This window comes from Notothenia rossii (genome assembly GCF_949606895.1).
Source record: "Notothenia rossii genome assembly, chromosome: 1".
Classification (NCBI taxonomy): domain Eukaryota; kingdom Metazoa; phylum Chordata; class Actinopteri; order Perciformes; family Nototheniidae; genus Notothenia; species Notothenia rossii.
In genome coordinates this window covers 14,918,004-14,930,088 of record NC_136912.1, presented here as the reverse complement: position 1 = coordinate 14,930,088, position 12,085 = coordinate 14,918,004, and the positions used below count along the sequence as shown (strand labels likewise).

The 12,085-nt window shown below is 39.7% G+C and overlaps 1 protein-coding gene and 1 long non-coding RNA gene across 2 annotated transcripts; one reads left to right on the top strand and one right to left on the bottom strand.

Moving 5' to 3' along the window:
• Positions 1-211: 211 nt before the first annotated feature.
• Positions 212-6,705, bottom strand: LOC307035356. The gene is made up of 3 exons (XR_013807073.1): positions 6,661-6,705; positions 3,163-3,304; positions 212-2,223 (listed from the first exon to the last, which is right to left on the bottom strand). It is a non-coding gene; the product is annotated as an uncharacterized lncRNA (long non-coding RNA).
• A 68-nt stretch (positions 6,706-6,773) lies between these two features.
• Positions 6,774-11,766, top strand: asah1b (N-acylsphingosine amidohydrolase (acid ceramidase) 1b). The gene is made up of 14 exons (XM_079674544.1): positions 6,774-6,953; positions 7,108-7,154; positions 7,811-7,901; positions 7,982-8,068; positions 8,167-8,245; positions 8,339-8,413; positions 8,524-8,569; positions 8,672-8,816; positions 8,949-9,003; positions 9,085-9,166; positions 9,806-9,937; positions 10,295-10,418; positions 10,945-11,001; positions 11,094-11,766. The coding sequence occupies exons 1-14, from the start codon at positions 6,885-6,887 to the stop codon at positions 11,181-11,183; spliced, it is 1,179 nt and encodes a 392-aa protein (XP_079530670.1). The 5' UTR covers positions 6,774-6,884; the 3' UTR covers positions 11,184-11,766.
• The last annotated feature ends 319 nt before the right edge of the window (positions 11,767-12,085 follow it).

The following is a 12,085-nucleotide window of genomic DNA, read 5'->3' as shown; positions in this document are numbered from 1 at the left end:
ATATTCTTGCCACGGCAAGTTGTGGCATATATAAGTTGTGGCATATACTTGCCACGGCAAGTTGTGGCATGGTTGTGGCATATACTTGCCACGGCAAGTTGTGGCATCTGTGGCATATACTTGCCACAGATACCACGGAGTAGCGGCCTCCGTGGCAAATGCCGGAAGTACTTGCCACTGCCCGCAGATGCCACGAAATGCGCTTGCTGTCTCTCCAAGATTGAGCGCTGTTTTAGCTCTTGCATCTGTTTGTCTGTTCCTACTCTCAGCTTCACAGTCCACAGTGTTTAAAAAATTAAGTCTATCATATTCCTTGATGTCAAATATTTTACCTTTCTTGTGAATCAGCTGGTTACAACCCTGACGAAAGTTCACTGATGCTCCGTTGGCTGTCGCTGCTTTAACAGAGAAAATGTCTTGTGGATAGGACGGTATGTAGAGCACGTCCTTCAGCGTCGCTGTCACTCATCGTCCCTCCGTGTCTTGCAGGCAGACCTCCGCCTCTCCTTTCTTCAAAGCGACACCACTTGTTCTGGTCCCGTCAGCCAATTCAACAAAGTGGTCTTTCGGTTGAAAAGTCTCATCGAACCTTTTAAACTTGTCGATGTTCGTTATTATGTGTGACGTTGCTCCGGTGTCGACCATCAGCCCTTTGTGTGTAACTCCGGTTACTGGACTGTGACGTACTGTAAAAACAAATGAGTGGTCCTCAACGTCAGTTGCTTGTAATGTTTAGCAATGTCTCTCTTTTTGCGTCTGCAGTTTGCATCTGTATGTGTGGAATTTTTGCAAAAACTGCACCACTGTCTCTCGCTGCTACGCGCACTTCGACACTCACGCGCCTGATGCCCTTTCTGACCGCAGTTGTAGCAGGTGATATCGGGCCATCTCTCCACTTCGCCCAGCCACTCGCTTTCATAATATTCTCAGAGTCCTCGCTCAAGTTGGCATTGTATTTTTCTGTGCTTTCATAGCTCCTCAACTTTGTTTTGAACTCACCAAAAGTTAGCTTCTCATCCCCTTGTGTAATGTGGATGGCAAAAGGCCTAAAACAGATTGGCAGTCCCTTTAAAATCATGGCTATCAGCAGCCCGTCGCTAAGAGTCTCTTCAGCATTTCTCAGTGCTGTAATTGCCGTTTCGGCACGAATAATATAGTCAGTGACGCTCTCATTAGCAGCTTTCTGCAGCGACGTTAGTTCAGTGTAGAGGCTGATCACCCGTGGTTTCCCTTTCCCAGCGTAGTGGTCCCTCAATATATGTAACGCTTTTCTTCCGCTGTCCGCTGCTTCTCTTATGATCAGTGAAAGGATTTTATCGTCCAGTACCTGGATCAAGTCCGCATAGGCTTTTTCGTTTTTTTCTGATCATCAGCCTCATCATCCTCACCTGACTCCTCTAGGATGGCAGCCTTCAATCCTAGCAGTCGCAGGTGACCCAAAGACTTTGTCTCCCGTAACTCGTAGTTCTTCTCGTCTCTGTCGAAACACAAACGGTTCCACGGGCTTCCATGGTCCCTCCTGGGCCCATAACCTGTTGACGATGCCATGATCTTAGGGCAGGAATACCGTGTGAACATAGTTTAACGTGACAGAGGAATACATACACACATACACCGTCGGCTTTGCTTCAACCGGAAGTATAATGTTTTATTGCACATGTCCCTTTTATCACGGGAATACAGGAAGTGATTAGTATAAGAGTATTCAATAAACAAATTCATATCTTACAGTTCATAATTCAACAGGTAGAATATTGTTATTTTACTTTTTTCTAACATTTTCCAATCAATCACGCTCAATAAAATGACAGCACAAAATGTTCTGTAGGGAACAATTACTATAACAATTTTAAAACTTAAAATATAAAAATATTTGTTGAATTATACAACCATTAATGAATACAGCATTTCATATTTAAACATCTACTTATTAACAGTAGAAAGAAAAAGTAAGTTTAATTTTTTAAGATTACTTTGAAACACTCTCAACTGAAAATAACAGGAATTACAAAATGGCGACATATGTTCACATTGTCAAATTGAAGGAGCAGTGTGCAGGATTTAGTACTAACAATGGGGATGTAGGTTCCAAACAATGGATAACTTGTTCACTCACCCTCCTATCCCAAGTTTGTAGGAGAATGTATATTGGCTGCAAAAAACTTGAGACCCAATCATGTTTCCTCTGTCCATTCTGCGCTACTGTAGATGTGGCAGTGCAACCTTGAGGACAAAAAGACAACAATTAGTAAACCATAATGATGAATGTTATCATCAGCAGCTGCCAATAGATCCCCTATCTTGTATGATGGACCTTTGAAGCAGGGATGGAAACTTAAACACACACACACTATTGATTGTAAAACAGTTCTTGATAGCATCCCAAGGGAATTGATCCTCTGCTAAACCCCTTCCAGAACTCCAACTTTCTAATACCTTAGAAACTACAACTAGGCCCTGGCTCGAATGTAATGCTTCAGCTTCCTATAACTTTAAAGCTGTGTGGATGTGGATGAAGAGTCATTCATATTTTTCTCATTCATTTCATATGTTTAGAAGGGGGGAACATTGTCTAACAACAGTTAGCTTTTGTTAATGTTAACTCGAGCCAAACTTGTGAGACTTGTTTCTGAAATCCCTTTCTCTTAAAGTGAATATATAAAAAAAAAACAATGGAGCTTACCCTAAAACTAACCACTGGATTGCTTGTCTAACATGACCTAGTCCTCAAATGTGGTAAGGGTGGGAACAATCAAACGCACCCTCCCAGGCACTGCGTGTTAGCAAAGTACAACTGGGATTTCGAAGAGGAAGATATGCTTGGCCAATTCTTAATAAAAAAGCAAAAGTAACAAATTGAGCACTTGAGTTTTCATTAGCAGCACCTAGCTACGGTCAATATCACTAACAGTCTATTTCCTTAAAATGGTACATATTGCTGAATCTATATTTTCATCTTCGGTTGATGGAATCTGCATAATGTCCCTGTACAATAACATTCGAGCATTTTGTAATCCAGTGAGGAAATTCAAGACCAGTAAATATTGATTGATGAACAAGGTCTGATTGTCCTGTAGCCTACATGTACAATGTGGGGTATTTTTAAATACTTTACTAAACCACATTGAATATTATGTTAGACACAAGTTAGTTATTACTCACATCTTTTCATCTGCAAGATGGAAGAAGAATAGCTGGGTGCTGCCTGGAGAGACTGATGAGAGGGACACCGGCTGGTTTCAGCAGCTTTCCACACAAAGCCATCACATCTTCCCTTCCATAGACTTCACTGTCCACTGGTGCTCTGTCAAAAGAGTGAACATCACAGCTGTCATGTTAACCCTTTGTTACACAACCTACAACCAACATGCAATATCTTTGCAATAAATTACTTTAATCATTCAGGATTCCAGGTATTCCACAATTAACCTGTTTTGGATCAACACCAATTCAAATTTTTATTTTTCCTACCTTACTTTTTAAATAAAACTCATGTTTGTATCACTACACTTCTAATGCACAACATGGGTAAAAAGCAAGTTAGCCAAACGTTAGCGGTTAGCCGTTTATGCTATGCTAGCTGTTGGCTGCTGAACATTAACAAACTGGATTCCGCTGTAAGAATTAATAGGAAAGCTGTGAAACTGTGAAAACTTTGCAATAAACTTGGTGACAATACTGTGGCACCCCGCTGCATGCTTATGTGTAATTCTCCCGTGTTGGAGACGAGAGGGTGGCGGCAGCACTGCAATAAGCTGTTATCTAACGTTAGCAGCCACCTGTTAAGCCCGGTTTCCCGGGCGCAACATCTGCAAGAAACAGCATCCCAGGGCTTCCTAACATTTAACAACCTATTAATGATGCATACCAACTTAACGGGAAGAAACTCAGCTAACTGACGATATCTATTATACAATTATAATCTCTACAAAATCTTTAAAAACATGCGGTTTGCCATCATTAAAGTTTGATGGAAGAAATTAAAATATAGGTCACTGACGTGGAACTTTAGGCCTGCAATGCTTTAAAAAAAATGTTTTAGTTGTTTGAGTTTTGAAGAGTGAATATAGATGTTGGATTCACAAATTATTATGAATAATCTTAAACAAGAACAGGATCTTGAGCCATGATGCCTGTTTTTAAAGTACAGAAACATTCAGAATGCATGACGATTCCTTCAAAGGTTTGTAATAGACCCCTAAGTACTCTTAATGTATAAAGTAATAATAATAAATGTGAATTATTGAGCTCACTAGTGGCCTGACTGGCCCTCCTAATTTGGTCTACAAAAAGTCAATGATGATCATTGTGAATGGGTGTCCAGCCCATATCAATAATATACCAAACTACAGGCTAATGTGAGATAAAAATCATGTTTACATGAACCTGTTTGAAACGTTAATGCAGGTCACCCTTGAAAAATAGATATTTTGATCTCAAGGGGCTTTCACCTGGTTAAATAAAGGCTACAATGTTCATAAATATCTACATGTATGTATAAATACATGTGTAGCAGTTAGACAGTCATAATTAATAGATGATCTCATTATTACCTATTATATAGGCGTATGTACTAAAAAATATAAATAAAGTTTACTAAGCCCCCTTTTTGTTTTAATTTCCTTAATTAGACACAATTATTTGTGCTTAAAGTCATATACTGTTGTGTCTCAAACGGACAGACTAGGTTATTAATTAATTTGCCTAATAGTTGCTTAAAATGCTACAATAACATTTGCAATTCGTTTTTTATCTGCCAAGTACGGTATCAATGTCTCTCAGCCACCGTAGTGCTGTGTCGGGTGGGCGTGTCGTATAGGGGGCGTGTCGTGTACTTGCTGCAGGGTCATGGCATGGGTTATGGCAGTGGTTCTCAAACTTTTTCTGTCATTCCCCCCTTTGAACAAGTGGGCCTTTTCAATCCCCACCTGTTCCTCATCGCTCCAATAAAATGGTAGGCCAAGCTTAAAATGGTCAAATGTATCGTTCTATAACAGGGGTCTCCAACCTTTTTTAGGATGAGAGCTACTTTCAAAAAATAAAACAAGTCGTGAGCTACTTTTACTCCTCTTTTTTTGTTTTTTGCAGTGTATATATTTAGCACATTTGAACATTATTATATGCTTACCTTTAACCTTTGTGTGCTGTTTGGGTCTGTGGGACCCGTTTTCAATGTTTACTAAAAGAAAATGTATGCAGTTTAATTATTTTAACCTGCTTTATTTGGGGGTGGACCTCACTTCCTCTAGGGGGGTCCGGGGGCATGCACCCCCGGTAAGATTTTTTTTTTAATGTTGAAGTGAAATGCCTCAATCTGGTGCAAAAAAATAATTTATGGATACAGCTGAAAGGGAGCTGTGTATTTTTCAATAATCCAAACATCTTTAGAATATGATCAAAACCAATAACAAATCATTTAAACTTGTTTATTCTTATCTTATGTTACCTAGTTAGCATTCTTTCTTTTTATTTATGCATATTTTACTAATCACTCCCCTTTTAAACTTTTTTTATTTTTTTTACTGTCCTATCGCACACATTGGAATGATTTCTTACTTTATTTTTTACACCTAGGCTATATTAAATAGATACATGTGTGCTCTCTCTAGCTCTCTCGCTCTCTCTCTCTGTCTCGCTCGCTCACAGAGGCTGTGTGCTCCTCCGTGGCGATGACGGCTTGTATTAAAAAATTATAATAAACATAGGCCTATTTGTAAAGTGGGGGGACACAGATGGGATTTCGAAAAGTGTCACGGTTAAACTCCTTTTGAAGTGGTGAGGTGCACATTGCTTTTCTTCCCGACTGCAACGCTGTAAATGATTTTGGTTTCAGTTGTGTGTGTGTGAGCAGGCTCGGATTGGCCATCAGGAGATTCGGGACTTTTCCCGGTGGGCTGCTGCCTTTGGTGGGCCGCTGGCTCTGACATTGGTGGGCCGTGGACTTTCACAGCGCCGCTGCGCCGGTACCACACCCGCCGCCGCAAACACCCGCCGTTGCGACGCTCCGGCGGATCTGGCGCTGTGAAAGTCCACCGCCGTTGCGAATCTCCGGCTGTCACAGTCCACTAACGCCCGCGAGGACCCAGTTTCGATTCCCGCCTGAGGTCCAAAAGATTAATTTAAAAAATAAAAATAAAATCGCGACCCACCTATCACATCTCTGCGCCCCACCAGTGGGGCGCGCCCCGCACTTTGAGAAACGCTGGGTTATGGCATGGGTTATGGCATGGGTTATGGCATGGGTTATGGCTATGGTTATGGCCAGAGCCCTTATCTCTCTCTAGAGCTTTGTTTATGGTTATGGATCCGTCTTGTGTAAATATGACGTCATGTTCTCGTTGTAACTTGTTGTAATCGGCGCGGCTCGGAAACACATCTACAGCAGTAACATGCAACATGTACATTAATGCAGCAGCAATATTAATAGAGAAACATCAGACATAATAGTAAAACACTGAAAGGGAATATTTTATTGCACCAGGAGCTATCTTGGGACTTTTACTGCGACAACGTTGACTTGCCTGTGAATACAAAATAAACCATAGTGTTGGTGATTGACCGTGTTGTCATTCTTCTTTTAACAGCAAGACCGCTAACACCCTATTTCAACAATCACACTCCCTGTAATTTACATAATTAATAGATAGTTTAGCTTCTCACCATCATTTGCTGTGGCCAACTAAAGGCTGCCTGCCAAACGTAAACATTCAGCCACGTGACTTGCAAACTCTCGCGAGAGTTTTACATAAGACGGATCCTTTCTAGCCATAACCCGGCTGTAGCTGGACCATATTGGGATAAAAGGCAGGTCGCTGTCACGAGGTAAACAGAAGCAGCTTCCGCAGTGAACTGAACAGGCAACAGTTTGAGTGAAATCCTCCAAAATGGGGCACTTTACTTTTCTTATTTTTGCGGCTTTATTGTCCGTGTTATCTGCCCAATTTATCCCACCGGTAAGTGACATTTCTGCATAATCATTGTCCTGTTTAACACATGTATTCGACAAGCCTAGATGTGTTATTTAACTCACGTTACTTTGATTTAGGTTTCTACTCTGAAGTCACACAGAAACCTTTTATATTTAATTTAAATGTGTTTTTTTTACAGTATACAGAAGACTGTCGGGCAGACATGTATCCACCAAAGGGTCCCACGTAAGTGATTTAGTCTGTAAAGAAGTCCACTGTTAAACCAGACCTGTTATTGACTCACGGATTTGTTTTGCAACGCTTATCTTGGTATCCATGAACGCAGAATTATACCTGTACTCTGCTACCTTCACTTGCCTCTTGTAAATCTAATTGTCAAAATCAAACAGCTGGGATCAAAATATGCTGCAATTGAAAAGTATTCAACGTGCTGGAGAATGTGGGATGCATTATTCCACTAAATGATAAAAATGTATAAAGTTCCCCATCTCCAATTGCTTTTATTTAGTAGTTAGTCCAAAATATAAATATACAATGATATGAGATCTACTGTTTTTAATAAATGCAAAAAGCAATAAATCAACTCATCTGAGAAACTGAAAAAAGGAAATGTGGGGGATTTTTGTGATCAATGAATGGCTAAATGATTGAAATGCTTGTTAGTTTTCAGCTATTTGTTTCCACACTTAGATTAAACCAGGATTCAACTAAAACGGGCCTGTCAGCCTTCGGCGGCTGCATGTTACCTCAACATGCATTACATTTCAAATGAATTCAAACACCGATAAATAAACCCTGTCTACTCGGTGATGTTGCGAGTTGGATGTAATCAATTATATCGTCGGGCTTCAGTAGTTTGACAGCTTTCCTTTTTTAATCAGGTTCAAAGGAGCCGTCAGCTGGTACACTGTGGACCTCGACTCACCGCCCAGCAAGAGATGGACGGCTCTAATTACTGACAAGAAAACAGATGTAAGAGCGCTGTCAAGTACTTTATATCACTCTCACAGAAATATCCCTTGTTTTTTTAACATTTGATCTCTTCTTTAAAGCTGGTCAACATGATTCAGGCCATTAGAGACTTGGCTAATGCCTTTGTTCCGAGTGGGAGGCTGGTAGAGCTGGTGGACGTTACGCTGGTGAGTTATTTCTCTCTGAAATGCTTTCCTTAGAATAACTGCTATATTTGTATTGTATTGAAGGCTTTATGACTGCAGTGTGTTATTATGTTCTGCAGCCTATTATGGCGGACACATTCCCAAAGCCTTTTGGTGAGGAAATGAAAGGAATCGCAGAGGCTTCAGGGGTTCCTCTTGGTAAGAAAACACACATTCATCCTATTAAATCACTGCTTTTTAAAAAGTTCCATTGACCTCTGCCCTTTTGCTTTCTTCATTTTTAAAATATAGGTGAAGTTGTCTTGTTCAACATCTTCTATGAGGTGTTCACTGTGTGCACATCAGTTGTAGCAGAAGACAAAAATGGTGGGTCATTAAGAGAAATTGATGATTTAACTAGTTTTTCCTTATCTTACAAACTAGTAGAATAATTTTATATTGGTACTGAAATGCTTTTGGGATTTGCACTCCTATAGGGAACCTCATCCATGGCAGAAATCTGGATTTTGGATTATTTATGGGGTAAGTAAACACCCCATTACACATTTTAAGCTTGATCGTCCTGATGTTGTAAAAAGGAAGAAAAACAAGCTCTCATGAGACGGGACTGATTCCTCTTCACAGCTGGGACATGAAAAACAAGTCGTGGATCATTAGTGAGAAGCTGAAGCCTCTGGTGGTCAACCTCGACTTCAAGAGAAATAATCAGACCGTCTTCAAGTCTACAAACTTCGCTGGATATGTTGGCATGCTGACTGGCATCAAGCCTGTAAGTCAATTCGTCTTAGAACTTGAGATTTAAAATGCGTTAAACATTATTAATATCCAACAATATTTTCTGGGTTGGATATAGTCCCTGCTCACTGGATGTAAGAAACATATTTGTCTTCTCTTTCCCTAGCACTTGTTCACTCTCACTATGAACGAGCGCTTCAGCCTGGATGGAGGATACATTGGTGAGTGATTATCTGTTTTGCATTTAGAGATGAGGTCTCTGTTTTGTTGCTTCTTGTCGTCATGAATGTGTTCACATGCAGGAATCCTGGAGTGGATCTTGGGAAAGAGAGATGGGATGTGGATGAGCTTCCTCACTCGCTCAGTTCTGGAAAAGGCCAACAGGTATTCAGACTCAGAAAGAATACCTTTATTCGGCCCACAGAGGGGGAATCCTCTTTTGATACTTAAAGGAACATTGTGGAGTTTTTGGCTACTGTTGTTGCAGAGTGTTATATGTGTGTTACCATTAACAGGCCACTAGTGTTAGTATCTTGAGTTCTAGCTGTTTGGTGTAACCATTCAACACAATCAAAACAGTATTGATATCTACAGTACGTCTGATGAGAGTAATGATTATAATCTAAGCGGCACAGGGTAACCTTTTTTTAAAACAAACAAAATAAAAAGCTTTAATCCCTTTTTGAGGCAACATTTCTTTTTAATTAAATAGTATTCTATTCTCTATATAAGAGAAAAAGATTCAAGAAGAGTAAAATAAATTGATAAAAATAAGCACAATTTGACTTAATGATAATATTGCACTTACAATGAATGTAATATGAATGTATTACACTGCAATCTGAGGGCATAGTCCCATGTTTAGTATTTAATACGTGTTCAAAGCTATGGTTTAAAAAGAACTAACCGTTAAAGCAGGATTTCTTTGGATGCAGACTTTGAGCATAAAGACTGAATATCTCTTCTCTATGTCGAGTGATGAAGGCTCTGCACCAACATTGAGTGTTTTCTCGTTCTCTCCAGCTATAAGGAAGCCAAAAAGCTCCTGGCTCAGACCAAGCTGCTGGCTCCCGCGTACTTCATCCTGGGAGGAAACCAGACGGGCCAGGGCTGCATCATCACCCGCTCCAGGCTGCTCAGCATCGATATTCTGGAGTGAGTACTGGAGCTTACTCCGTGATTGGAGAGCATTTAATGTCAACTATTAAAGTTTTTCTGCATTCCTGAATAGGGATTAACATTTTGAATCACTGCAAACATTTGGATTCAAAATACAGGCAGATGTATCATAACATAATAAAATGAGATGAAATGCAGTCATTTTCCATGAATTTTGCCTTTTATGTCTAGTTTTTTTGTGCCAGTGGATCAAAGTTAGTTTTTTCTTGCGCAATTAGGAACTGATGACCGCTTTGGTTTCAGATCATCTGATTCAAACTATTTCACGTGTTTTTCCTTGTGAAGCCGCATGTCACATGTCGAGTTATTTTGTATTTAATGGTTGTATTTCAGGATTGACGTGAAGCTGGGCCGTTGGTACGTCTTGGAGACAAACTACGATCACTGGAAGGAGCCTCTGTTCCTGGACGACCGCAGAACTCCTGCCATGAAGTGCATGAACCAGACCACGCAGACAGTGAGTGTTTCAGATCTTAGTAGTTCGCCAAATAAATGACATATAGCATAGTTTGTCATAAAAATTGGAAATAGGGTAGCCATCCTAGGTAAGCATGTGACTCAGGTTCATTCTGACCCACAGCCCATTCCTGTCCATCTTCAGATGTGCTATCAAACAAAGGAATAAAAAATAAAAAAGGGAAATAAATTCCTAGTATAGCTTGCCTTAAAAATGTCTGCGTATTTTGCATAGAATGCCATAAGTAATTTCATTGTTTTATTTTACAAAACATGTCATACATTTCCTACAAGAATCAAAGTACAGTATGCTATAACATTTTTAGAAAAAGTAATTGTAGAGTGTATAATAAAAATATCACGCTGAGTGCCATAAAATGTCACAATCCTCGAAAAGTCAAAGGATAGTATGATTTATTTAAAAAAAAAAAAAAAATCCAGATGATAAAGCTCCATCATGCTAGTCTTGTGATTTAAGTCACATTCCTGTTTGATCAAAGTCATGAGACACTTTTTGATCTTCTTAGAATATCACACTGAAGACCATGTATGATGTCCTCTCAACCAAACCAATGCTGAACAAGGTGAGTCTTTTTAAATAACGTGTTTTTGTTTATTAATGAAATGCAAACAGAATTGCTTCAGTGTAACTCACTTTTCTCATCGTGTTTCTCAGTTGACGACGTACACAACGCTGATGCAGGTGGCTGAGGGTTCGCTGGAGTCGTACATCCGCAACTGTCCCAACCCCTGCATGCCCTGGTAACACTCGACCCCTGAACCCAGATCAGTTTGTGGATAACTCAAGAGGGGAGGCTGTGATGCTCAGCTGATCTCGGGTCACAAGTTGAGGTTGCTCCTTTTTAACTATTGCACAGATGTCAAATCAAATAAACCAAAGTTTGTTACGTTTTTCTGATGATTTAGGAATCCTTAAAGCTTTGATAAAAATACTTGATCCTTAATTGTTTGCCGTTAGGGGAAATTGATAGAGCGAATCAAACTTGTATAAATATTTTCCCTCGCATAGTTTTTAAGTGTAATTATGTGTTATGAGTGCATGTGCATCTCAACATGGGCGTAGGACCCCGGGGATAAACGCTTGTTAATTAAATGAATGCAAACTATTCATCCGTTTTGTTTGATGCCTCGACTGTAGCCCACTCTCCAGCTTGTGCCTCCACACCGTGACCCTGATTTAGTCTTATTTTGCACAGGTTGCCAGTTAAAATGTCAAGAACTAACTTACAGGTACTGAGACCACTGATACTGACTAATGTACCTCAAAGGTGTCCTTCACTGTATTTGTTTTTTTAAAAGATGGTTAATAAAATGATTCTGAAATTTAATTTTCTACTTGCATTTCTGGTGTTTTTAAACTTGTGAGCGTGATATTGTGATATTATTTTCAATAGGGCTGCATCCAATTCATATTTTAATTGACATCTTACGAATATTTCCCCCATTAATCAATAAACCGTTTTGTCCATAAAATGAGAAACAATTTCCTAGAGGACGCAAGGTTGACTTCAGATGTTCAAAACCCAGAAAGAATTATATTAGGATTACTATCTTCTAGGAACAGAAATGCCAAAAAATTCACATTTTAGAAGCTGGATCTTTGCTTTTTGACAAATGATTAATAGATCATTGAAATTGTGTCAAACG

Bases quoted from the DNA above. Each gene is read 5' to 3' on its own strand.
- asah1b (XM_079674544.1), top strand. From the start codon at position 6,885: ATGGGGCACTTTACTTTTCTTATTTTTGCGGCTTTATTGTCCGTGTTA. The intron at 8,069-8,166 runs GTGAGTTATTTC...TATGTTCTGCAG, and splicing joins AGCTGGTGGACGTTACGCTG to CCTATTATGGCGGACACATT. The intron at 8,817-8,948 runs GTAAGTCAATTC...CTCTTTCCCTAG, and splicing joins TGCTGACTGGCATCAAGCCT to CACTTGTTCACTCTCACTAT.